The following is a 27658-nucleotide window of genomic DNA, read 5'->3' as shown; positions in this document are numbered from 1 at the left end:
GCCACAGGACCACCAGGGAAGTCCCAGAAATAGTCCCTTTTTAAATCTCTCCCGAGTTTGAGTGTGCCCCGTCTCCAATGGGACCCTGACTGTGGGGTCCATCCCCACGGTCCATGGGTCCATCCATTCACCAGCACAGTCACACGCAGTTCCCCACAGATCACCCTGCTGCCATGTCATCACACTCGCATCCCTTTGTCCCATGCGGGCATCCCATCCCTGAGCTTCCTCATCACATCCTTCATTGAGGAAGACTTCCTGGAGAGGTTCAGCTGGGAGTCAAGTCAAGGGAGAAGTCAGTCTGCAAATCTGTCAACAGGCCCAGACTGCCAAACGAAACTAAACAGAAGCTGCTCAAGGAACTGCCCACTTAAAGAGCCCTGACAGGCACGCAGAAAGGAAAGGTGGTGCGGGCACTCACAGAGTAAACCTCAAAACCACGCATGCTTGTCTCACATTCACTGAGGTTTATTCTTCCTGAATGTACACAACAGGGAACTGACTCCATATGCGATCATTTTGTGGAATTCTACAAGTTCTGGGTTAGGTGTGAGTCCATGTGGCCCCCTTCCGTCTACCATCAAGATATTTGAATCAAGTTAATTTGAATCAATTTAATCTTTCATTTAAAACTTATTATTTTTATGTGGTCAACCCCTCTTCCTGAGAAAGAGGTGTGTCCCCTGGGAGCCAGCAGCCCATTATCTTTCTGAGGGGCTGCAGGCAGGCACCCACACAGGGCAGGGATGGTGGGCGAGGGAAACTGGGGGATTGTTCAGAGCAATGTTTCCCCTCAAACAGCCCTCCTACCACTGTTCAACTGAGCAGCAACGGCATCTACCAAAATGGGGACCCTAGCTGCGCTGAGACTTGCTTAAGAACAGTAACGATATCTTTAAAGAGAAATCCTTTTCTCGGTGGAAAGGTTTGCTGCTCTGTTAATCTGATTGCATCTCAAAGGACTTGTAACATCCCCAGTTGTACCATGTAAGCCAGAGTCAAATGCGGGAATATATAAATTCCTATTAGAGGCAACTTCCCCAGAACCCAGCCCCTTGCCACTGTCAAGTGAGGGGCTCCTTTGAGGTGAGGAGGGTGCTGCGGTTGTGCAGGGTCGATTAGAGAAGTCTTCCTGAAGGAGGTGCCCGGGCAAAGGAGCAGAATCCAGAAGTCAGATCCTGAGTTGAGGCTCTGAGGAGCTGGGAGGAGCTGGAAAGAATAATTTCAAGAGCTTTCATTACCTCTCTCTCTCACACACAGCCACCCAGCCCCACCCAAACCCTTCAGCATCTACCTCCTTAAGAGAGGCCATTGTGGAGAGAAGGCACAAGGGCAATATTTTGGAAAAGGGCTCCACTGGCTCCCGCCCTGGAAGGGGTGGGGGCTCCTGGGGTGAGCTCCCTTGGGCCTCTGTCCTTGGCTGGGATCCCCACTGGTCTGAGCAGCTGGAATGGAATGTTCCTGGGATAAAACGCCTGCCCCTCCTCCACCTCTCCCCTTATGGAGTTCCTCGGGGAAGGCACTGGGGGGAGAAGGGGGACTGTTCTGGGATGCCTGATATGGCGATGCTCTGGAGAAGCAAAGGCCCACACTGCCTGGGGGCTCTGTCCTGGAAGCCTCTCCTAGGCCAGGTAGGTTGGCTCCGAGCATTTACAGACCTTCGCTGTGTGCTAGGCACTTAATGTCACCTCTCACTTAATACTTGGAAATTATTTCCTCCCTAACTCCCCATAAAACACATGCACACGCATGCAGACACACACATAAGAAACGGACTCAGAGAAGGGAAGTCATTTGCCCAAGTTCTCCCAGCTGAGAAGCTGAACTCCAGGCCAGGACTAAATCCCAGGTCTTTCTTGTTCTAAGTAACAGGACACTTTCTGCCCCACCATGGAGCCAGTCACCCTCCTCCTCTACCATCCCAGGCTCTTCACTCTCCAATCATGCCAGCCCAGGTACACAGGGGAGGAGGAAGCCCTCCAAGGCAAACCCAGGCCCTAAGCATCCCTGACCTGCCCTTGCTGACTCAGCCTGACTCATACCCCCAGAGCACAGACAACCGAGGTAGGGAGCCAGCCTTTGGGGGGTGTGGCCAGACCTTGGAGGGGTGGCAACTTGTGCCACCAATGTCTGATCACATCCCTCCCCAGAACCAAGGACTAGGGTTTCCTGTACCCAGACTTAAAGAGCGAGTGCTCAGAAACCCATGTGGAGCCCTCAATATCTTGATAAATGGAAAGCCACATAGCCTAATGTTGAAGGTGTCCCCGACTTAAGTGTTCTATGTCCTTGGGCCAGTCACTCACCCTCCCTGACCCTCAGTTTCCTCATCTGTGGAAATGGGAATAACTCCTACTTTGTTGGCAGAGTAGCTGGGAGGATTGAAACAGCTAATGGGTGTAAAGTGCTTAGCACAGTACCTGGCATAGATGTAGTGGTTAATATATTATTCCACAACCAAGGATTCCCTTCCCTTACCACTCCTAGCCAGGGTGCGGTCAAGATCTAATGCAGGAAGAAATAGGCTGGGGATGTCCCAGCTTTCCCAAATACCTCCTCCCACACTGGATGTAAAGGAGGGGAGGAGATAAAGGTTCTCCTCCTTCAGCTCGGAGAAGACTGGGACCCCCTGGAGGGACCTGGCTGTCAGGATAAGGGAGCTTTCTAGAGACCACCCACTGCAGGGTTGGAGCACCTTAGCTGCGAATTGTCGCTTCAGCCTAATCTCTAGGAAGCCACCTTGATCCCCAGGTGGCGGCGGCAGAGATGGAGTGTTCTGATCAATTATCAGTCTAACACATCTGGGAGGAGTACTCTGGGCTTTTACTCAGACGGTAACCGCCAACAGGTGCAACCTCTCTCTCCAAGAAAGTCTCTCCTGATGGACCTGCCCTCTGAGGTCAGAGGCCCGCCCTTTCTCTAAGTGACCGCCAGTACCCGCACGTTCTTGGCAGACCCTTAAAGCTCAACGCCTGAGATGCCCGGGCAATAGGAGTAGGGGCTGGCTGGGGGCGGGGATATGGACAGAGGGAACCTGCTCCAGGCCACGCCCCCACGCCCCAGGAAGCAGCCCACACTGCCCTCTGGTGGCGCCTCCCGGGGGCGCCACACTTGCCCAGGGCCAGCCAAGAGAGCGAAAAGACTCATCCAGAAGAGGAGCAGGTTCCTCTAAATCCCTAAACTGGTCTTCCCGCCCCTCCCTTCGCTTTGCTGACATCCCAGCTTCCCTAGTGGCCATCAGCGTCCTCAGTTCACAGATCCCTCAGGATCGCCTGTCCTCAGTCCAGTCCTTAGGGCTAGATGGCTGGGCCATCTAGAAAGTGTTTAGGAAGTCATGGGGGGTGGGGTGGGGGCTACAATATATAACCAGGGGCCAGAGTTAGTTGTGGGGCTTCCCTAGTGGCTCAGCTGGTAAAGAATCTGCCTGCAATGTGGGAAACCTGGGTTCTATCCCTGGGTTGGGAAGATCCCCTGGAGAAGGGAATGGCTATCCGCTCCAGTATTCTGGCCTAGAGAATTCCATGGACTGTAGAGTCCACAGAATCACGAAGAGTCAGACACGACTGAGTGACTTTCACTCACTTCATAGTTGTGAAGGCCTGAAGACAGCCCTCCTCCAACAACACCAGGGCAGGCTGCCTAGAAGAGGGTTGGGAGACACAAGCCCTTGAAAGCAGAGACCCTCTGATTCAGCGCTGCTTCTTGAGCGCCTGGACTGAGCAGAGATCAATGTTTGTTAATTGAAGAGAAAATGGAACCTTCTAGAGGCATCCTGGGTGGGCCAAGCAAGGGTGGGAAGATGACTTGTATTTGTTGGCTGAGGGGTAGTAGGGCTGTGGCGCCCCCAAACAGAGCACTGAACCAAGAGCTGGGGTTTAAGTCACTGAGCACTGTGAGCCCTGGCTGAGGCCCTTAATGAGAAGCCTGAGACTTCTGGAAGTGGAGGGGGGGACAGAGCTGCCTGTGCGCCTGGGACCAATCTCCATCCCTACATATACCACTTTCTCCAGCAAGAGCCATCTCTAATTCCCTATCCACCCCACTCCCCTCTTCCAAACCAGAGCAAAGCTGATTACCAATAAATCCCAGAGAAAGGCAAAATTGTGGTGACACAGAGCACTTTAAACCATTAGCTAAAAGCTTCTGGGGACCAAGAGTCCCTCCCATGCAAACAGACCTGGCTGCAGCCCAGCACTGCAGCCTGAAGCTCCTCACCGTCACCTCCAGGGAGTCCTTGTCCTCTCTGGGCCTCTAGACCCAAAGTGACCCAAGTGGCTTTGGAAGGTCATTTCTCTCTGGGCAGACCAGAGGATGCCAGGGCCCCTCACTGCTCTCTCGGTCCCCAAGCTCTCAGTCTCTGAGACCTCCTCCTGGACTTCCCCTCCCCAGCTAAGAATGGGTTCAGGAAGGCCTGGCTGTGAGCTGAGAAACCAGGAAAAAGTTTGGTACCTGGGAAGAGGAAGAGCTAGCTGGAGAAGGGATAGGTGAGGGCCCCTGGGGCTCTGGCTTTCAGAGCAGTGTACCTGACCCCAAGGACTCTAGGATTAAACCAGAATCCCGTGACTCTTAACTGCCTCGTTCTACCCCCTTCTCCCCCAAAAGCTCTGACATGAGGAGGGACAGTTATGTTCAGAGGGGGACTGAGGAAACCAGCCCATATTAGGGATGGAGTTGTTCTAGGTCATGGGTCCCCAATCTCTGGGATCTAATGACTGATGATCTGCTGTGGAGCTGCCATAATTACAGTAGAAAGAAAGTGTACAATACATGTAATGCACTTGAATCATCCCCAAACCATCTCCCCCCACCCCCACCCAGCCCCAGTGGGTAGAAAAATTGTCTTCCCAGAAACTGATCCCTGGAACCAAAAAGGTTGGAGACCGTTGTTCTAGGTCACACGGCAGACAAGCTGACACCAGTTCTACCTAGCCCCTGCCCCTGGCCAGCAGAGAGATACACCAAGAAGGACACACACATGCCCGAGGACCTAGGTCTGTCCCTAGCTGGCAGGTGACCTTGCCACTCTGTAAAATAAGGACTTCAGATCAGCTCCCGGGCTCCGGCAGCAAAAGCAGTGCCTGTTTCTAGGTGTGACGTAAGAGAATAAGACATTCTTCCATGATTTATGGGAGAAGACAGACCTCTGCCCTGTGTTAACCTCCAGACAAACCTTCCAGGAGGTGAAGACACCCAGTTCACAGACCAACAAGTGAGACTGCAGTCAGCTCAGCTGGTGGGCAGCAAAGCAGCAGCCAGGCCATTCACAGCTGAGTGGAGCAGGGGAGCGGGGCCTGAAGGGCATGTGGAAGGGAAGTGCATCTCATTTCAGGTCTGGCCCTTTAAGGCCCCACTTTCTAGAATCTAGAAGCCGGTGACATACCTGCTCCCCTGGGGCCCCATTACAGGATGTACCTGGCTCCATCCCTGGCAGAGCCATCTTAGCGACAGGTTGGGAGCCCCTAGGAGAACCTGCAAACCTTCAGGCAGTCACCAAACAGCCCTGGTCGTCTGAGTCAGCTCTTATTGAATCTGCATGAGGGCCTGAGGAAAGACCTCTGTCCCCCAGAAGTGAAAGGGCCTAAGCATAGTATGATGGGAGCAAATCCTTCACCTCTCTGCGATTCCATCTCCCCAAATGGGAAATAGGGCCTTAGGAGACAACTCAAAGCGACATCGCTGTGCCAGCCGCCACCCCATCCTGGAGCCTCATTATTCTGCCTTGCGAAGGGCGCGCCAGAGAGTAGCGGCCTCAAGGGCAAGACTCTTCTTACAGCCCCAAGGGACCCAGGAAAGGCAACGCTGAGGAGGTGAGAGTGGGGTTGCTCCAACCGGTAAAAGTTTGCTGGCAAACCCTTCCTGGGATCTGAGCGGCCTCAACGTGTCCAACTCTATAATGGGGACTTAGTGCCACTACCTCATTCCCCAGGAGTTCTGGGAGAGGCGGCAACAGAAAGTGGACAGCTTTATTTAAGGACCCAGCGAACTCCAGAAGCTCTAGGGAAGGGAAGCCTCTCCGCCCCGCCCCTCGGATGCGCCAGCCGCTAAGACCACACCTCGGTTTCGCCTTCTTTACTGGGCCCCCGGCCCCCCGACTGTCTCTTCCTGTGGTCGGCCAATCTGTCCATCCGCGTCGGTGACGTCGTTCCACCCAGCCGGCGTCCTCAGTCCATCGGTCGGCACCCGGGCGGTGGTCTCTCGGGGTGGCCAGGGGTCCCGGCGCCGGAGGTCAGCGCTGGGGTGAGGCGGGGCCGCGGGGCGGGCTGCGGCGGAAGGGCGATTCCGGCTCCGGGCCGTGGCCCCGCCGCAGGCGCCCAGCGCCCCAGGGCACGCAGCTGCCCAGACCCAGCGCCGAGGCGAGCAGCGCGGGCGGGCGGGCGCGGCGGCCGCGGCGCGAGCCCTTCTTGAGGCGCGGCCCGTGCGCCGCCAGGTAGAGCTCGGCCTGCGCCACGCCGCCGCCCAGGCGGCCCAGGCTCTCGGCGCGGTGCGCCAGGCGCAGCTCGGCCGCCAGAAAGACGCGGTGCAGCTGCAGCACGCGGCTCTCCAGCTCTGACACCAGGCGCCGGCGGCCCTCCACCTCCAGCAGTCGCCGCCGCGCTTCGGCCAGCTCCAGCGCGCGGCCACCCGCCGCCGCCGCGGCGCCCTGGCCGCCGCCCGCGCCCCCTGCCGGCCCGGGGCCCCCCGCGCCCCCGCTAGCGCCCTGGCGCCAGCGCTGCAGCTCCAGCCCCTCAGCGGAGCCCGCCGACTCTTGGGCAGCTTCGGGCTGCGATGAGGCCTGAGCCCGGGTTGGGGTCAAGGTCGGACTTGGGGATGGGGGCTGAGGGCACGACAGGGGCTCCCGGGGCGGCGGCGGCGGCGGGGATCCTGGTTCCGCCGACCCTTCCTGGGCCCCCGGGCCGCAGGCGCTGATGCGGCAGCCCGGCATCCCCCGCCCCCCACCCCCGGCGGCCCTCAGCGGCAGGTCCGCGGGTCTGACCGGCTGTTCCCCCCACGCGGGGGAGGATGGACGCAGCAAACAAGGGTGAGATGCCGCCGCAGCCCCCACACTGGCCCTGAGCGAGCCGCGCGCGTGTCTTATAGAGCAGGGGGCGGAGCGAAGGGCAGCACAGCCAATCAGAGGCGTGCATGCCCTGAACCCGCTTCTCCTGCCCCGCCCCGTCAGGACACTGCCCGAACCCTTCTGGTCCGCTGGTCCTTCGACCCACCGGATCCAGTGCCCATCCACCTCCTCCACCTTTGGGGTGAAAAAGGGGCCGCATCTTTCCCGGTCTGACCCCTGAATCATAAGCTTTGGTAGCTGGGGCTTAGGAATCACGGACCCCGGGCCCCACCTGCGGGAGGGTTTTGCCTGAAGCCACACTATGTGACAGTTGAAAGCTTCAAATAGAACTCAGGAGGCTTGTTTCCTGGCACGTACCGAACACTGTCGCTCGGCTGAATCGGCTCTACGTGGCCTCCCGGGCCGGAAACTTCACCAGGACACCCTTCAATCTCCCGGCGGCCATGGAGAGATTAACGCAGAGAGGCAACTGGCCCCTCCTGGTGGGGATCTGGCAGGACTGACTACTCACCAGGCAGGCCCTGAACTTGCAGAGCAAACCTCAGCACTTGTTGCTGAGCTTGGCGCAGCTTTCGCAAACCTTAGTGCCCGCCCGTCCTCTTCCCCCCAGAGGAGCCCCACCCTTCAGTGGGCAAAATTCTTTTCAAGCCCCTGCTCCTGTCTGCTCCTCCCGGTAGGTGTCCCCACACCTTTCACAGAGAGAAGGAAACAGGACCAGAAGTGTAGTGAAGTCTTGCCTGTGGTCCATGGTTCATTCTGGACCACCGAATGGGACCAGCTCAGCCACTCATGCCCTTGGGAAGCTCAGATAACCTGGGCTCACTGTCACTGACGGGACTTTGCTTCACTGGGACTTTAGTCATACTGGCAAAATGATAGAACTGAGCTCTAGTTATTTTTTCCACAGCCGCAGTGGATCCTGCCATACCCGCTCCAAGCATTGACCAGACACCATGGCACTGCCATCCACTGGAAAGTGCCCTCAGAAATGAAAAGGCTCTGTGTTAAGTGATGGCAGGGGCTGGAGGGCCGGAAACTAGCTGAGACCGATGGAGAAGAACTGCAGCAGACACTGAGCTCACAGGAGGGGTCGGGCGGGGGCTGGGGGCGTGGGGGGGGGGGTGGGGGGCGGGGGGAACTTGCCAAAAGTGTGGCCAGTGTGACTACCGCCTCAGCCTGAAGAGGAGGCTGAAGGGGACGCTGCGCTGGCTTGATGTGGAGAGGGAAGAGGAGGTTGGGGGCACACCTCTCCACACACAGCACCCCGCCCCACCCCCGCACCGTCTTGTTCTCTAAGTGCATTTAAGTGCCTTTGACTGAGTGATGGGAACTCGTGGGCGTGGGCGAGACAGCTTGGCTCCCAAGAAGCAGCTCCGCAGGGGCTGGGAGAGGAAGGAGAGGTCCATGAGGGGGCTGTCAAGCTCAGTGAACGGGAAGGGAGGAAGACTCAGAAGCAGGGCATGAGGAGAAGGGTGTTCAGTGACCAGGAGTGGTGGAGGCTTGGAGGAGGGGATTCAGTGAATGTGATGGACTCAGTGAGGGGAGAGGGGTTTAGGGGGTGCATTGGTGCTAGAGGCTCACAGAGGAAGAAGGAGAAGGGAAGTTCAGTGGAGAGGATGGGGCTTGGGGAGTCAGAGGAGCTCAATGGGATGACGGAGTGCCTTGCTGCTGGTGTCATCCCTTTGAATGGTCTCCTTTGTGTCATCAAACCTGTGTCCTTCTCTGTGCAGAAGACCCCTCCCCCATCACTGTGGGGAGATCTACAGGTGATCATCAAGCAGATCACTGCTCCCCACTTCTGGGGGATGAGTCAAGGGGGGAAAGATTAGGACTTAACCTCCACTTTCCACCATCAGCCAGATCCAGAGAATCAGTCAGATCTGAGTTTGAATCCCACACATGCTGCCCATCTGGGTGACTTTGGGCAAGTTGTTTCTCTGAATTCAGCCTACATTTACCGAATAGATGAACATTCTCATCTTTCCACAGCATCCCTAAGGGAGGGGCATCAGCAGCCTTTGTTCTTGATGGGAAACCGAAGCCCAGAGAAGTAAAGATAATTGCTCGAGGTCACACCACAGATCAGTGACCAGACAAAGATTCAAACACAGATCTGACCCACCCCAAAGGCATAGCTCAGCTCCCTGCTGTTCTCTGATATGTCCCCTGTTCCTACCCTCTATGGCATTTCCCACCAGTCATATATATATATATACGTATTTGTTTATTGTTTAGTTACTTAATAGTCTCTTCCCAGACTGGTTTTGCTTTTCATTAGATTCCTTGAAGTGAGGTAGAGTGCCTGTCTCCATAAGGTCACTCACATAGTGTTCGTTTGAATTGAAAAATAATACAAGCGTATTCAGAGCTAGTCAGGAATAGAGAGGTCTTCTTCTTCATTCATTTGCCCATGCACCCTTTATTTCACTCACTTGACAAATTTGATCATTACCTTCTCTGTGGAGCTGGCTGCTGGCGGTAAAGCAGTGATCAGATGGGGCCCTGCCCTCAGAGAGCACACAGTCCAGGGAGGACACAGGTGACTGCAATTCAGTGAGGTATCTCCTGGGATAGGAGAAACACAGAGGCAGTGGGAGCACAGAGCCAACACTGAGGCCAGCTAGGTGGAGAGGGGATCAGGGAGAGTTCCCCATAGAAGATGATATTTAAACAGAGATCTGAAGGATGAATCAAAGTGCAAGATGCACAGCTGGGGAGCGGGGACAAGAACGGAGAAGGATTCAGGATGGGGACACCATGTGTATAGGACCAGAGGTGAGAGACCTTTGGCATCTGCCAGCTTCCTTAACTGCCTTGAGCTCCATGCTCCCAGGAGTGGGCAAGGGCCACAGCCAACCATCTCTTAGGGCACAGCCAGCCCAGCTAACACAACATCTGGAATTAGAAAATAAATTTTTAAAACTATAATGATTATTCTTTTTTTTCTTTGGTCTTATCAAAGTTATACATTCTCATTGCAGGAAATAGAGAAAATACTAAAATATATTTTTAAAAAGGAATAGAGAAAAAAAGGCATCTGGAATTGGAGAGATCTGAATTTGAATTGAAGCTTAGTTCTTTCCAAGCTGCATAACCCTGACAGAGGTGCTTTCTCTGTGAACTTCAGGGTCTGAGGAATGGAACCGTTAATACCTATGGCACAAAGACATGCAAAGATCAAGGATTCCTCCAAGGTTTCACAGCTAGTCATGTCTGTCTGTGGTCTGAGTCAGAGACCTTGAAAGAGAAGAGGCAGCCCGGCGGCGGAGGGCGGAGGGCGGTGGCGGGGCTGGGGGGTGGGGGACCTGGTTTCAGAGTCTTATCCATTATATACACACCCCTTTCAGGACAACAGCCGCAGACACAGAACCTTCCAGAGGGAATGGTGAGTGCAGATGTGGCCCAAAGCAGGATCCCCTTTGTTAGCTGAGAGGGCGGTGGGGTAGGAAGTCAAGGCTTGAAAAGTCGACTTCCATCCCAGCTGAAAGATTCAAGCCCTCGGCTAAGAGATCCAACACCTCCATTTCAGTCTCTTGCTGGCAACCTGGCCTGGCACCCTCTAGGATGTGATATCAGTTTAATAATTTAGCAGATGCAGATAAAGATAGCAGCTCTGAAAATAACCCAGCTAGGCCTCAGCCTCCATCTCCTCTTTCCTCAACAGACTCCCCTGCCCTCCCTGCAAGGTCTCTGGTCTCCCTGCACCCCTGTCAGTGCTCCTGTCCGCCAGTGGGCACCTCATTCAACAATCTCTTCCTGTTTTCTAATTTCCTCCTCCCTCTCACCTCATAGTAAGAGCTTTTGTATTAATTAGGGCTTAAAGGAATCTTGTGCTAGAAGTCAGAAGATTTGGGTTTAATTCATTATGTGGACCTGTGGTGAGCAAGTCCCTTCTCCTCACTAAGCCTCTGTTCCCACATTTGTTAAATGAGACCCCTGGATTCCTAAAGGAAATCAGTCCTGAATATTCATTGGAAGGACTGATGCTGAAGCTGAAACTCCAATACTTTAGCCACCTGATGCAAAGAGCTGATTCATTTGAAAAGACCCTGATGCTGGGAAAGATTGAGAGCAGGAGAAGGGGACGTCAGAGGATGAGGTGGTCATGGACATGGGTTTGGGTGTACTCTGGGAGTTGGTCATGGACAGGGAGGCCTGGCATGCTGCGGTTCCTGGGGTCTCAGAGAGTTGGACATGACTGAGCGACTGAACTGAACTGAACTGGATTCTTAAAGGTGGCATGAACAACATGTTTGGGTAGAGGGAGGACAGTAATTTGGATGGGGACGAGATAATTTCCCCAGGAAGGCACAGCTGCAGTGTCAGCCATCTCAGTCATGCTGCATCCAGAGACCTCACAGGTTTTCTTTCTTTTTTTTTTTTTCTCTCTCTCTCGTGATGAAAATTTTGCCCTGGATCTTATTCCTAGAATAAACAACTGTGACTTGCATTCACAATGGATGTAGCAGGTTCCATGTGCTTTTAGGGCTCCATCATGTTTCTGACAAGTAGAAATTTTACTTCCCTGTGGGATCTTAGAAACAGCAATGCCCCTCCCCCTTGAAGCTTTGCTCAAATCACCCCACCTTTATGGGTCTCCATTTTCACAGCTCTAACATGGCCAGGTGGGACTTCCCTAGAGGTCCAGTGGTTAAGACTTCACCTTTCAGTGCAGGGTGTGGCTTCAATCCCTCTTAGGGGAGCTAAGATTCCACATGCCTGGCAGCCAAAAACCCACAACATAAAACAGAAGCAATATTGTAGCAAATTCAGTAAAGACTTTAAAAATGGTCCACATCAAAAAATCTTAAAAAAAAAAAAAAAGATGGCAAAGTGTTGAAGGGTAAGGACAAGGTTAGAGTCTATGTTTTCTAGATTGTAAGTTCCAAAAGGGATGAGTTGGAATCTGCCTCCTGCATTCATTCAGCAATGTAATTAGGCATATGCCATGTACCAGCCACTGTGCAAAGTGCTGGGGGTACAGCAGTGAATAAGAAAAGCACAAAAAAAAAAAAAAAAAAGGAAAGCACAATTCCTGTTCCAACAAAAGCTTACATTTCAGAAACCAAAATAATTGAATCCCAATAAATGTGCCATGAAGGAACAATAAAATACCTGTCAATATTTATCTAGTGCTTACTCTGTACATGGCACAGAGTGCTTATCTTTTGAGGTACTATTATTAACCTACTCCCATTTTACAGATAAGGAATGTGAAGGACAGATTGGTTAAGTAAATGTGGTCAAGGTCACATGGTACAAGAGTGGCAAAGCTAGGATTCAACACCCAGGCAATCTGCCTCCAGAGCCTGTTTTCAACCATGAGGTCATAGTGCTTCCCTAGAAATCATGAACAAGGACTAATCTGGTGACATGATAGAAAGGGGAGTCAGGGAGGGCTTCTCTTTTAAGAGGTGACATTTAAGCTGAGACCTGAAAGAGGATCAGGAGTAAGTTATGTGGAATTGGGGAGAGAGATTTCCCAGTAGAAAAAATAGTATGTGCAAAGGTCCTGAGACAGAAAGATCAGTGTGTTCAATGCCTACTAAGCCAGCAGGAAAATGGGGAGAACTAAGGTCAGAGGAGCTGGGTCTGGGAGCCAGGGTGAGGATTTGGGGCTTTACCTTAAGTGCAGGGGATGCTTTTGAAAGGTTTAAGTGGGGATCAACATGATCTGATTTTTTTTAAAGATTGTGCTGTTAGCTGTGTAGGGAATGAACTGAAAGGCAGCAAGAGGAGGATGGGAGAGAAGGTTAGGAGATTACTGCAGTAATCCAGCTGAGAGAGAACGGAGGCCAGGCCCCTAGTAATGGCAAGAGGTGGGAGGAGGGACGGATTTGGATTTTATTTGGAGATGAACTGAGAGGACTTGTGGATGGATTAGTGTGAGGTTGAGGGAATGCTCTCTGGTTTGGGGGATTGAGCTGCAGAATGAATTGCAGTGCCCTTGACTGAGATGGGAAAGACCAGGGGAGGAACAGGTTTAATAAATCAAGGTTAAAAGGTTTTTTTGTTATTTTGATTTTTTTACCCCCTACATGATAATTGCTTCACTATAAAAATAAGGGTTGAGATGTCATTACTGTAGTAATGGTTCATGGCTTCCCTTTTTTTTTTTTTAGTCTAACTAAGGTTTCCCAGGGGGCTCAGTGGTAAAGAATCCCCCTGCCAATGCAGGAAACACGGAGACACAGGTTCGATCCCTGGGTCGGGAAGATCCTCTAGAGAAGAAAATGGTAACTCACTCCAGTATTCTTGCCTGGAAAATTCCATGGACAGAGGAGCCCAACAGGCTAGAGTCCATAGAGTCAGCCAGGACTGAGTGACTGGGCATGCATGCACAAGAAACAGTATACCTTGCAAGGAGTGTACATTCAGTTCAAAGGTGAAACAATTTTTTAAAATAACTGACATTAGCACAGCAGCATTCAGATGTTATGGTTTAAGTTACTGTGTGCTGGAAAATGAAAGTCTAACTTGAAAAGCATGCTCTCTGCATCCATCTAACATAGAAAGGCAAAACTCAGTTCAAAAAAAAGTAACACAGAATGGAAAAAGCATATTTTACTAGCTAGTAAAGGTCTACACATATAAGGAATAAGTAAACCTTTGGAAACAATCTTGCTGTGGACACCTATTTTGGAAACTGTCTTCTGTTTTTCTTGTTTCCTCTCAATACTCACAGAATACTTGTGACAATTATGGTCACCAAATGTGTGCGTGCGTTTTCCCATGCCAACCAATTCTTCCACGCTAGCTGCGTGTCCTGTAATTTGATTCTGATACTGACACAGACCCCACAGGTAAAGGGCCTATTCCCACAAGACTGCCCTTCACTTCAGACACCAGTCACAAGTTGTAGATCCCCAAGTTACCACAACTTTGTCTGTCCAACTCACCTACAGATCAGAGGTTCCTACAATCCCCACTAGGATTCAATAATTTGCTAGAACAGCTAGAAAACTCAGGGCAACACACTTACCAGTTTATTATATAATAAATGATACAGTTGAACAACCACCTGAAAAGATGCAAGGAGTGTGATCTGGGCAGGTCCTGAGCACAGGAGTTTCTGTCCCTCTGAGTTGGGGTGCACCACACTGCCAGCGTTGGGTATGTTCACCAACCTAGAGGCTCTCCAAACTCTGCACTTTGGGGAATTTTTATGGAGTCTTCATCACTTGAACATGATCAACTCAACAATCAACTCAATCTCCAACCCTTCTCACCTTCCCCGAGGATGGGGTAGGGGCGGGGGCTGAAAGTTCCAAACTTCTAATCATGGCTTGGTTTTCTGGTGACCAGCTCTCATTATGAAGCTATTCAGGTGCCCACCAAGAGTCACCTCATTGGAACAAAAGATGCTCCTATGACCCAGAAATTTCCAAGGGTTTTAGGAACTCTGTGTCAGGAACTGGGGGCATCTATATATCCCATTATTTCACAACACCCGTGTTGGATATCCATGATAAGTAGGCAAGTGTACAGAGGCTTCTGGAAGTCAGCACTGGAGAGTCACAGCTGGAGACTTAAATCTGGGTAGTCATCCATAGGTGGTACTTAAAGCCAGGGGACAGGATGAATGGCCTTGGGCAAAGGTGTTGATGGAGAAGTGGACATAAGTCAGAGACACCACGTTTAGAAGTGGTGATGATGGAGAGGGACCAGCCAAGGAGCCTGAGCAGGGGCGGTTGTCAGTAAAGGAGGGAAATAGAAGTGAGCTGAACAGTAAGTTGAAATTAAGGAAGCAATTATGGCAAATGCAGACTATTCTTCTGCATAAGCTTTGTTTTGAAAAGCAGAGAAATAGGGAGTGGTGGCTGGCAAGAAAGTGGGGTCGAATGTGTGTAGTTGCTAAGTCACATCTGACTCTTTGTGACCCCATGGATTGCAGCCTGCCAAGCTCCCCTGTCCATGGGATTCTCCAGGCAAGAATACTGAAGTGGGTTGCCATTTCCTCCTCCAGGTGGGGTGGAGTAGGGATGGGAGCTGCTAGGAGCACCTTTGTATCCTGATGGGGTTGATCGAGTAGAAGGGAAAATAAGGCTACCTGGCATTATCAACTTCCTGTGGGAGATTCTTTTTTTTGGCCACCCTGTGCAGCTTGTGGAATCTTTCTTCCCCAACCAGGATCGAACCCAAGTCCTCTGCAATGAAAGTGTGGGGTCTTAACCACTGGACCACCAGGGAGGTTCCCATGTAGGAATTCTATTTTTTTTTTTTTGTAGGAGATTCTTGAAACAGCAAGAGAAGATGAGCTCTCCAGCAAGTTCATTCCTATCACAAGCCTTTATTAAGTACTTACTGTGTAGCAGACACTTCCAAGTGCTAGAAATATAGCAGTGATCAAGACAAGCAAGATCCCTGCCCTCTGAGCACTTTCAATCCAAAGGAAGAGAGGAAGGCCATAAAGAATCAAAACAATTAAGATCATTTCAGATTGTGTTACATGTATGTTTTGAAGAAAGAAAACAGGGTGAAAAAAAAAAGAAAACAGGGTGATGTGATAGGGAGTAACCCGGCCCTGTACCTTAGATTGGAGAAGAAAACAGCAACCCACTCCAATATTCTTGCCTAGAGAATCCTGTGGACAGCGGAGCCTGGTAGGCTGCTGTCCGTAGGGTCACACAGAGTCGGATATGATGAAGCGACTTAGCATGCATGCATGCATTGGAGAAGGAAATGGCAACACACTCCAGTATTCTTGCCTGGAGAATCCCAGGGACAGAGGAGCCTGGTGGGCTGCCATCCAAGGGGTCGCACAGAGTCAGACACGACTGAAGCGACTTAGCAGCAGCAGCAGCAGTACCTTAGATAGAGGAGTCTAGGCTGACGGAGTGGGTAGCTGTGGGTTTTGCCTTCCCACCATTCATTTGTGCTACTTTTAATCACCATGCCTTTATATTTCGGGGGAAACCACTGCTGCTACATGCTCAGTGCATGTTTCTTGCGGGGCTGAGCCCAGCCCATCTCCAGGAATGGGCTTATGATCCTGGGCTGGCCAAGGAAACCCAACACTAGGAAATTTCCCGGAACTACAGAGAAAGAGAAACTTTTTTGCCCAGGAATTGTTGACTAAGCGGATTATAGACCTGGAGCGGCAGGCAGTCATCCTGCCACTAAAAAGGAAGTGCGTGTCCACTGCCTGGCAGGAGAGCCCAGAAACAGGGACCTAGTGAATGTGGAAGTTACTCGAGTCACCTGATTCAGTGGCGCCTAAGGTTACCCTTGGACTTTTCTGTTAAGTGAGCCAACAATTCTCCTGTGTTTCTTAAGCTATTCTGGGCTATTTTGAACTTACAGTTGAACAAATCCTGATTGCTGAAGACAGCCAAGGAGCCAGGCTTAGAGGTGCGATGCTGTGCTTAGTCGCTCAGTCGTGTCTGACTCTTTGAGGCACCATGGACTGTAGCCCGCCAGGTTCCTCTGTTCACGGGGATTCTCCAGGCAAGAATGCTGGAGTGCGTTGCCAGTTCCTTCTCCAAGGGGTCTTCCGGACCCAGGGATTGAACCCAGGTCTCCCACATTGCAGGCAGATTCTTCACCTTCTGAGCCACTGGAGCTAGGTATAAAGCACCATTAACCTGATAAGTGCCCCCTCCTGGAGAAGAGAGTATCTACATATATTTGGAATTTTGTAAGGAAAATGGCTGCTCTCCCTATTGATTCAGTCATCTCTGATTTTTTTTCTTTTCGTCATTGACATATAACTAACATACATGTGTAAGTTTAAAGAGTACAGAATAAATCAACTCTCTGTATAAAATAAATTAAGACATTTTTGTGGACCCTTAAAAGTATTGAGACCCCTAGGTACTGTGCTTCTTGTGCCCAGTGGATAAATCAGCCCAAATGATTAACACCATTAAAGGAATGACTGTGGAAAATTCTTCAAGAGATGGGAATACCAGACCACCTGACCTGCCTCCTGATAAATCTGTATGCAGGTCAAGAAGCAACAGTTAGAAACAGACATGGAACAACAGACTGGTTCCAAATTGGCAAAGGAGTACATCAAGGCTGTATATTGTCACCTGCCTATTTAACTTATATGCAGAGTACATCATGCGATGTGTCAGGCAGGATGAAGCACAAGCTGGAATCAAGATTGCTGGGAGAAATATCAATAACCTCAGATATGCAAATGACATCAACCTTATGGCAGAAAGTGAAGAGGAACTGAAGAGCCTCTTGATGAAAGTGAAAGAGGAGTGTGAAAAAGCTGGCTTAAAACTCAACATTCAGAATACTAAAATCATGGCAGCTGGTCCCATCACTTCATGGCAAATAGATGGGGAAACAAAATGGAAACAGTGAGAGACTTTATTTTCTTGGGCTCCAAAATCACTGCAGATGGTGACTGCAGCCATGAAATTAAAAGACGCTTACTCCTTGGAAAAAAAGCTATGACCAACCTAGCCAGCATATTAAAAAACAGTGACATTACTTTGCCGACTAGTCAAAACTATGGTTTTTCCAATAGTCATGTATGCATGTGAGAATTGGACTATAAAGAAAGCTGAGCACCGAAGAATTGATGCTTTTGAACTGTGGTGTTGGAGAAGACTCTTGAGAGTCCCTTGCACTGCAAGGAGAGCAAACCAGTCCATCCTAAAGGAAATCAGTCCTGAATATTCATTGGAACGACTGATGCTGAAGCTGAAACTCCAATACTTTGGCCACCTGATGCGAAGAACTGACTCAGTGGAAATGACTGATGCTGGGCAAGGTTGAAGGCAGGAGGAGAAGGGGACAACAGAGGATGAGATAGTTGGATGGCATCACCGACTCAATGGACATGAGTTTGAGCAAGCTCCAGGAGACAGTGAAGGACAGGGAAGCCTGGCATGCTACAGTCCATGGGGTCGCAAAGAGTCAGACACAACTGAACGACTGAACTGAAATGAATGATTAAAACTATTTTCAGAATATTTTTCTCTGGAAGAATGAGGAAAAAGGAGGCCACGGAGGAGGCTCATACAGAGGGATACAGAGGGCTTCAAAAGTACTAAAATGTCCCGTTAAACTAGTAGTGAGTATCTTCATTTTTACTCTGTAAACAACACATATATTTTTATATGTATGTATATGTACATGGATATACACAATATATTCTATACATATAAGATATTTCACAGTAAAAATTTTACAACAAAAAATATAAGGACAAGGACTTCCCTGGTGGTCCAGTGGCTAAGACTCCATGTTCCCAATGCAGGGGGCTGGGTTCAATCCTTGGTCAGTGAACTAGATCCCACATGTCACAACTAAAGATCCCAAGTGTCACAACTAAGACCCAGCACACCCAAATAAATAAATAAAAAATTTTAAAACAATGTAAGGACCAGGTCATGTGGGGAGGGAGGAGGAGTCGGTCTTAAAGATCAGGGTAGGGCCTAGCCCACCACAGCACACAGAAATTTGCTCTGAATCATTTAATGACCATCTGGTTCTGGATCAGGTCACTCCTGCTCACTCACACTGAAGCTCCAGCTCTGCCTGCCTGCCTGCCACCGCCCCCCACCATCACAGGCATGTGATGGTGGAGGTTCTGGGGATCCTCCTCCAGGCTCCGAAAGAATGCAGGGTTGGCCCCAGTTGCTCAGCTGTAGGATGCTAAGGATCAAGGACTCTGCTAAGGGACAGATTCCCAGATCCAGAGGGATACAAGGGTCTGGCTCTGGGACAGAAAACCAGCCAGATCTTCTAGGGACCACAGTGGGAGGCTCTTTTCCAACCTCTTAGATAAGGGGTGAGGGTGTCAGTTCAGGCTTCCTGATCCCAGGGAATGGATGGATCTAGGCCCTGGGTTCAAGGGGACAAGTGGCATTCAGAAGACTGGACCTCACACTGAATGTGCCCTAGAGGACCAAAGATTCTATGTGCCCAGCATGGCTGGCACTGAATGGCACAGTCCCTGACCTGATAGGGTCATGCTGGGCAGGTGACCAGGGAGGCCGGTGACCAGACTGAAGGACCTTGTCCACGTCTGGTTCTGTAATACCCCTGGGCCTTGGCCCAAACCCTAAGTGCTGCTCTGGGTTGAGAGAGTCCAGCAATAATGAAAACTGGATTTCCCACCAGCTAGATGGCAGGAGAGCTCTGAGTGGGTTTTTAAAAAAAGAGCCTGTATCTTCCCTACCTGTCGGTGTGCACCCGTGTTCATACCCACAACACCTGCTTCTGCCTTTTTTTCTCGCTTCTGTCTCTTTCTAACTCTCCCTGGGCCTGTCTCTATCTCCCTTTCCAGGTCTTTCTCTGATTCTGCCTTCCCCTTCCCCAGCCTCCCACCTACTATAGAGTGCTCTGGTTCCAAGAAAAGAAGCTTTTGCTGTGAGTGCATCAGATGCCAGGACCTCCCCTTCCTACTCCCTCCATCTCTTCTATGCCCCCTTCCTCCTCTATCTGAGACCTGGACTCAGCAGCCACCCCCCCCAACCACCACCACCACCCCCAGACAAGCCAGGCGGGAGGAAGAACAGGGCTCCGGCTGGACTGGATCGGCTTGGATGTGGGGCTGCCTTTCCCTTTGGAGGGGAGGCCAGAGCTCAGATGGCTCATGAATTATTGAGCTCCTGTGCTGGCGGCTCCACTTGGCAGAGCGCTGGGACTCTCGCCACCAGTCTAGAAGAGTGGGACAAACTCAAGGTCATTCAGGCTGAGCTGGGCGAGGCTCTAAGCTCCCAGCCTCCTTCCTATCTCCTCACCTGAGCCCCCAGGGCTAAGCCTGGCAACTCTCCCCACCCCTACTCACTTTATAGGGAACCCAGCCCAGTCCTAGGATCACTGAGCCTAGGTGGCTCAGACCTTAAAGAGTATGCCTGTAATGCAGTTCGATCCCTGGGTTGGGAAGATACCCTGGAGAAGGAAACAGAAACCCACTCCAGTATTCTTGCCTGGGAAATCCCATGGATCGTGGAGCCTGGTTGGGCTACAAGTCCATGGGGTCGCCAAGAGTCAGACATGAATTAGCAATTAAACAACAACAACCCAGCCCTAGTCAGAAGTACCCCATGCTCTCCCCTGGCCCTGACCTCTCACCTCCACACAATACAGTCAGTTCAGCTCAATTGTGTCCGACTCTTTGCGACCCCATGAACTACAGCACTCCAGGCTTCCCTGTCCATCACCAACTCCCGGAGCTTGCTCAAACTCATGTCCATTGAGTCGGTGATGCCATCCAACCATCTCATCCTCTGTCATCCCCACAATTCCCCTCCATCTTTCATCCCTTAGACAAGGGGCCCCTGAGAGTGGGACTCCACAGGAAGGGCTTGAGGGCCAGATGGCTCAGACTGGCGGCTCCACGACTGGATCTGGCCGAACCCCGTCCATGTTACCACCTCCCTTAATGTCTCCTCACTGGGCTCTGCCTTCCTTAGGGGAGGAGATACAGACCCAGGACCCAAGGAGGGGCGCTCTATCCACAGCAGCTCTCAGGCCAGCCCCCAGGCACATCCCTGCCAGGAAGAGAGAGAGCCCTCCCCTCCCCCACCATCCCTATGATTTCAGCAAGAACTGAAGAGGGTGGAAAGAAGCCCAAGATGTGATGAGCTGGATCTGGCTTGAACAACCTACCCACCCTGACTTTCAGTTTGCTCATCCATTAAAATGGGAAGAATAATTTCTGTATCTGGTCTTCCCAGCGCCTCCTGGTGGAGCTGCTTTCAGCTCTGCACTGTCAGGGCTGGAAGGCAGCTACAAAGCCTGGGCTGGGGCCCGGTCTGACCTCTACCTGCTCCAGCTCCACCCTCTTGTCTATTTACTCCCAAGTACTCCTCCCCTGGGACCCCCCCCAAAGGCCCTGGACAACTTTCCACTGCAGCACTAAGCTGCCATCTCTCACACTGGGTAGGAACCTGTAGGTACGGTCTGTCTTCCTCAAACACTTTGGGTTCCCCAAGGTCACAGACCAAGTCTTATTCCTCTCTGTGTTCTGCAGCCATCAGACCGGGACCAGGCCCAGGGGAGGGGCTCAGTGACGCTGCCAAATGAGGGAAGGGCCTGGAGACTTTCCAGGCCCTCTGCCTTGATTACTGCCTCCTACCCTCCCTCACCACACTTGCCAGGGACTTTGAGTTCTCCCAAGCCCACCATCCTCCTCAGTGGCTCACTTGGAAAGTCCAGGGGCAAGACACTGTACCACCACCCCACCACTTCCGGCAAACCCTGCTCTCTGCTTTCTACCCTTGAATTTCACCCATATCCTTAGACCACAGACCCAGAGGTTTGTGCTAAACTCTTACACTGGCAGCCTCCAATGAAGCAGGCCTCCAGATATCCATGCCCTTTTGCGTCCTCTTCCGTGCTGACTCTGGCCTTGGCTATACGACCTGCTCTCTCCAATGGGATGTCAAGAAGCGTGAAGCAAGCAGGATTCAATAAGCACTTGCACAGTGGGCCCTGTCCTCTTGGAAGTCCACTACTTCTCTGTGAAGGTCAGCTAGACTTCTTTTTTTTAGTTGTTTTTTTTTTCTAATTTTATGACAAATTTTATTCCAAAGTGGCTCTAGTAGTACCAGAGACATTGATGTAGAGTTTGAATATTGTTTCAGGTAAAGTGAAAATGGATAAAAGTAATATTTCTAGTTAATATATTTTTAGATGATAGGATTTTAAATGTATCAGTTATAATAAACATTAATGAATTTATTTACAAAACAGAAACAGACTCACAGGCATAAAAAATAAACCCATGATTACCAGAGGGGAAAAGTTTAGATAAACAAGGTCCTACCATATATATAGCACAGGGTACTATATTCAATATTTTGGAATAAATTATAATGGAAAAGAAAAAATGCAATGAATATTAAGAATATATGTTTTACTATTTTATGTATTTTGAAAGGTTTATATATTCAGAATTAAGGGGAGATTTTTTTTTTTCCTTAAGGAGAACCACTTTATATTGAGTAGTAAACAAAACTCCATTTATGACATAGTAAACAACATTTCCATCAACTTCTTCAATTAGTCCAAAGAACAAAACCTCTGACTTAACTAGAATTTATATTCAACCTTAAATATTCTAAAATCCATCCATGTCAATTTTGTAATTTTAATCTTGCCTAATACTATGAAATAGGGCAAACCTTAATCAATAGTCAAATTCCTAATTTCCTCTGTTTAGCCAGTTTTTTGATTTTGCTTTCTGATTCCATATATTCCACAGTGTTCAATGGATTTGCAATAAACCTCCAAGATGAAGTGGGATTTCTTGCTCATTTTTTGCTTGAAATCTTGACTTGTGTTCATCTTTTTAACCAAAAAATATGCTCCAGAAAATGGCCACATGTTCACCTACTAAAACTTCTTTAAAGATGTTCTTTGCCAGTGGATCCATACTGTGGGCCATCCTGAGGCATGTACTCAGGAGGCTCTGCATCTAAACTCCTGAACGATGAGAGGCCAGGTGAAGAGAGGCCCAGGGAGAGGACACTGTCTCGATAATCCAGCCCCCGCTGCTCCCAGCTGAATGCAGACTCATAAGTGACACAGGCAAAACCAGCAGAACTGGCCAGCTGACCCCAGCTGAACTGCAGAATTTCTAGAAATAATATATCATTTTAAGCCACTACGTTTGGGGGTGGTTTATTTCTCAGCAAGGGCTTCCCAGGTGACTCAGAGGTAAAGAATCTGCCAATGCAGGAGACTCAGGTTCGATCCCCGGGTCAAGAAGATCCCCTAGAGAAGGAAATGGCAACCCACTCCAGTATTCTTGTTTGGGAAATCCCACAGACAGAGGCGCTTGATGGGCTACAGTCCACGGGGTTGCAAGAGTCAGACACGACTTAGCAACTAAACAATGATCACTTCTCAGCAAACGATAACTGAAATCTTGGGCCGACCCCGAGTCCTCTCTGCCCACGTCTTGCATGTCCAGTCCTGTGGGGTCCACTTCCAGAATATATCATATATCTGAGCACTTCTCCTCTGATTCCCAGGCACCACTCTAGTCCAGGCCACTGTCCCCCTCACCTGGATTACTCCCAAAGCCTCCTCACTGGATTCCCTGCCTCCACTCTTACTCTCCTGCAGTCATCATAGAGGGACCAGAGTGAAACTTTGAGGGTATTAGATCAATTTCCCCCACCTGCTTGAGACCTTCCAGTTACCTCCTACATCACTTAGATCAAAAGAAAGACCCAGGAATTCTTTGACGGTCTAGTGGTTAGAAGTCCACCTGCAGGGGACCCGGGTTCAATTCTTGGTCCAGGAAGATTCCACATGCAGGGCAGGGGGGCAACTAAGCCCATGTGCCACAACTACTGAGTTTGCACACCCTAAAGCCCATGCTCTTCAACAAGAGAAGCCACCACAATGAGAAGCCCATGCACCACAGCTAAAGAGTGGCCACCACTTGCCACAACTAGAGAAAGTCTACACACAGCAACAAAGACCTGGCACAGCCATAAATAATTAATAAAATAAACCACAGACTCCTTGAAGCCCTGTGCAGCCCAGAGCCTGCACATCTCCACCCCCACCTCCAGTCACCCCTTGCTCAGTGCACTCCAGCCACACTGGTTTCCTTTCTGTTTCTCGAACATGCTAGGCTTATCTCCATTTTGGGGCCTTCACATCAGTCCTTTACTCTGCCCAGAAGACTCTTCCTCTAGGTCTTTCCATCTAGGTCTTCCAGTTCTCAGCTTATATGTCCCCTCCCCTAAAAGGCTATTTACAGAAGAGGGGACTGAGGCTTGGAGAAGTGAGGTCATTTCCCAAGTACACACAGTTAAGGAGAGTCTGGGTTGAGTTTTCACCCTAGGTTTGTGTGAGTCCCCACTCCAGGGCTCTTTCTGCCACATCAGTGGTTTGGGAAGGTGAAGGTCATGGGCTCCTGAAAAGCAGAGGGGTTGGAGGGGCTTCCTTCACTGACTCCTTCCACAAACACACCCAGATGCAACCTTTGGACTCTGCCTTGGGTTGAGTGCTGGGGACTCAGAGAGATGAATCAGACCAGACTTTTCTCTCTGGGAGCGCCAGTCTAGGGACAGGGAAAGCAGCAGAGGAGGTCAAGGCCATCAGAGCGGCTCAGACAGCCCTTTGGGGAGGCATAACATGGAGTATGAGGCTGGCTGGGGGCAGAGGTATGGGGGGCAGAAAGTGGGGGTGTTTGTACAGGGGTCAGAGCTGCCTATTTTCCCCTGAAAGTGACCAGGAGACTTAGCATCAGCCATGCCTGTCAAAGCTGCTGTGAGTGAGAGAGAGAGAGAGAGAGTGTGTGTGTAAGAGAGTAAGGGAGAGTACAAGGGGTAAGGTGGACTTTAGGCAGGAGAAAGGCTGAATGAATAGAATTTACTGATGTGGAATCTAAAGCCCAGAAAGGCTGAGTCACTTGCCCAGCTCACCATAAAGGCAGAATTTGAAACAAGCCTATGCTGACACCACCTCCTCCAGGGTCCACTGCTTCTTCACTATGTGACCTCAGCTAAAGCCATTCTCCTTGGGGGCCTTATTTCCTCATCAGTAAACTGAAGAAGTTGGATCAAGGTTCCTTCAGCATGAGGATTCTGCAGAAAATATCACTACTAGAGCTTGGAACCAAATTCAGAACTTGCCTCAACCAGTACAGGATGGCTTCTCTGACTGCAGCTCCCTCCAGGCCTAAACTGGTGTCACACAGGCTAAAGTCAGGGAACCCCAGTAATTCCCCGTGTCTGGTGGACCTGGGGTCTCTCTCTCAACAGCCCAACCTATAGCTCCAGAATCCCTACAGCCTAGCTCTTTAGAATTTCGGGGCTCCTAGTACACCTCTACTTCATTTTTAACCCAGCCTAGATCCCAGCTCATCTGTCCACCATTCTGAGGGTAAATCTGGGACTCCCCTGGTTCTCTCCAGCCTCCAGGAAACACCAAAGCCAATGAAGGAAAGGGGAGAGGCAGCTCTGAAAGATCATTGGTCCATTGTCTGACCAAGGTCTTTTCAAATGAGTCAGTTCTTCACATCAGGTAGCCAAAGTATTAGAGTTTCAGCTTCAGCATCAGTCCTTCAGGACTGATTTCCTTTATTTATTTATTTTTTTTCCGGATTTCCTTTAGGATGGACTGGTTGGATCCAAGCTAGCCTCAACTCCCATGTTCCAGTTCTGCTCATCCTTCACCATTCTGTTCCCACAGAGTTCCCTTTCAGGTGGTTCCATTCCGTGTATTACATTCAGAATTCCAGGAAATTATATCTGGGAAAGAGAAGTATGGTGAGTAGGATTAGAGCTGATTACAGAAGGAGGATTCCCCCATTCTGCTGGGGCCTGGGGCATCCTCTGGGGCCTGGTCTCAGTGGTACCCACAGGAGCCATGGCAAAGAGCTCAGGCTCTGAACAGGAAGAACTTGGGCTCAGGTCTGAGCTTTGCTCCTTACTAGTTGTGTGACATTGGGCAAGAGGCTTGAATCTCTGAACCTCTGTTTTCTTAGCTACAAAATAAGGATTTGGGATCTATTCACTGAGTTACTGTGAGGATTACATGGAAATAAGGCTCATTATATACCTAAGACATAGTAGGTGATCATGGTAGTCACAGAAATTTGTTCTGCTTATTCTCAGAGGCAGTGGTCTGGCCTCTGAGAGTCCTGGCCCCATAACAGCAGGGGAGGTAGAGAAGGGGCAAGAAGAAGGGGTTAAAATAAAATAGCCGCCACCTAACTACCATGTGCCGGCCCCTGTAGTGATCAGCATATGAAACTATTACTAATTTAACTTTATGAACAAGGCACGTCTGAAGCACAAAGTTCCATAACTTGGCCAGTCACACAGCTAGTAAGTGGCAGAGTTGGGGCATAAATTCAGGCTCTCTGGCTCCAGAGTTCAAACTCTGAACCACTGTTCTATCCTACCTCACGTTAATCCCATTTTAGGATGAGAAAGGCTGAGGTTCAGAGAAATAAGTTCTCGCTGCTTCTCAACAGGGGTGCATCTAGGACTCTAGTTGATTAATAGTGACTGAAGTTCTGGCAATTTCTGCTGTTGGGTGCTGCCCTCTAGTGCCCTCCATGGGAGAAGCACACCAGAGGCAAGCCGCAGAGGCTTGTCCATGGCCCACACTCCTCTGACCCCTTGCTTCTCCCCACCCCCAGAGCTGCAGGTCTTAGAGCTTCTAAATATCATTCTGAACGTCATCCATATATACCATCGTGATATTTCTTGGTTATCTCACAAATCCTTAAATTCAACAGATCCAGTATTCTTGCCTGGAGAATCCCATGGACAGAGGAGCCTGGCAGGCTACCGTCCATGGAGTCGCAAGAGTTGGACACGACTTAGCGACTAAAGAGAGAGAGAATACCAAGTTTGCACTTTCATACCCCAAACCTGCGCTCCCCGAGTCATCTCCATCCATCCCAGTAGCACAAGCCAGAACCCCAGCCGTCCGTGACACCTCCCTCTCCCCGTCATTCTCTCTCCATCCGAGGAACAAAATGGCGGCCGAGGAAGGCGACCGGAAAAATAAACATCAGTCAGAACAGAGCAGAAATGTGGAAGCAGAAGATCAGAACAACGGTCCCCTGTTGTGGCCAAGAGGGAAAAAATGAGCTCAGGTGGTTAGAAAGACACAGAAGGAAGCCCAAACACAGCCTTAAGGGCCAGAAGAATGGCACAGTAAGAAACTGAAAGAAAAGAAAGTGAAGTCGCTCAGTCGTGTCCGACTCTGCGAGTCCATGGACTGTAGCCCACCAGGCTCCTCTGTCCGTGAAATTTTTCAGGCAAGAGTACTGGAGTGTGTTGCCATTTGAGCCAAAAGGACTGGATTCCTACCCAGATCCACTGCTTAGTGACAATATGGCCTTGGGACCTTGATGTGCCTCGGTTCCCCCATCTGCAAAATGAATATGACCACGGTTATGTCTAGGACTTCTGTAAGGATCAAATTTAAGTGTTTGCTTTGTAAACTGCACAGCAGAAGTGGGTTATCATCTGGAAATTTCATTCCAGTAGACTTCTATCTCCTTTGTTATGCTGCATGCTGGACCTGTACAGTGACTTGTTTTGTTTTCAAAGAATGTCATCAGCTTGAGGGTTTTTAAATTGTGGTTTACATATATATTATATATAATATATATGATTTTTAAGTTGTGGTGTGTATATATATATATATATATACACACACACACACAGAGAAAATTTGCCCTTTTGTCTATTTTTAAGTTACAGTTCAGCAGCATTATTTACATTCACACTGTTGTGCAACCATCACCATTATCTGTTTCCAAAAATTTTCATCATTCCAAATAGAAACTCTGTACCCATTAAGCAGTAACTCCCAACTCCTCCCTCTCTCCAGCCCCTGAAAACCTCTAATCCCTCTCTCTATGAATTTGTTTGTTCTGAATGTAAGTGGAATCACAATATTTGTTCTTCTGTGTCTGGCTTGTTTTACTTAGCATGATGTCTTCAAGGTTCATCTGTGTTGTAGCATGTATCACAAAAATTTCATCCTTTTCATGGCTAAATAACACTCCATTGTGTGTATATACGATATTTTGTTTATCCATTCATCTGTTGATAGACACTTGATTTTCCACGTTTCTGCTTTTATGAATAGTGCTGCAATGAATACTGGTGTATAAGTACCTATTTGAGTCCCTGGTTTCAATTTTGG

At 49.9% G+C, this 27658-nt stretch overlaps 1 protein-coding gene and 1 pseudogene across 1 annotated transcript; both read right to left on the bottom strand.

Moving 5' to 3' along the window:
• Nucleotides 1-444: 444 nt before the first annotated feature.
• Nucleotides 445-7068, bottom strand: TRNP1 (TMF1 regulated nuclear protein 1). The gene is made up of 2 exons (XM_043445849.1): nucleotides 6054-7068; nucleotides 445-1209 (listed from the first exon to the last, which is right to left on the bottom strand). The coding sequence occupies exon 1, from the start codon at nucleotides 6920-6922 to the stop codon at nucleotides 6227-6229; it is 696 nt and encodes a 231-aa protein (XP_043301784.1). The 5' UTR covers nucleotides 6923-7068; the 3' UTR covers nucleotides 445-1209; nucleotides 6054-6226.
• Nucleotides 7069-22169: 15101 nt separating this feature from the next.
• On the bottom strand, nucleotides 22170-22415 carry LOC122426148 (annotated as a pseudogene).
• Nucleotides 22416-27658: the final 5243 nt, after the last annotated feature.

This window comes from Cervus canadensis, chromosome 24 (assembly GCF_019320065.1).
Source record: "Cervus canadensis isolate Bull #8, Minnesota chromosome 24, ASM1932006v1, whole genome shotgun sequence".
Taxonomy (NCBI): domain Eukaryota; kingdom Metazoa; phylum Chordata; class Mammalia; order Artiodactyla; family Cervidae; genus Cervus; species Cervus canadensis.
This window is presented reverse-complemented; position numbering and strand designations above follow the sequence as displayed.

Excerpts from the sequence above, each read along its gene's own strand:
- TRNP1 (XM_043445849.1), bottom strand. The coding sequence starts at position 6,922 with ATGCCGGGCTGCCGCATCAGCGCCTGCGGCCCGGGGGCCCAGGAAGGG.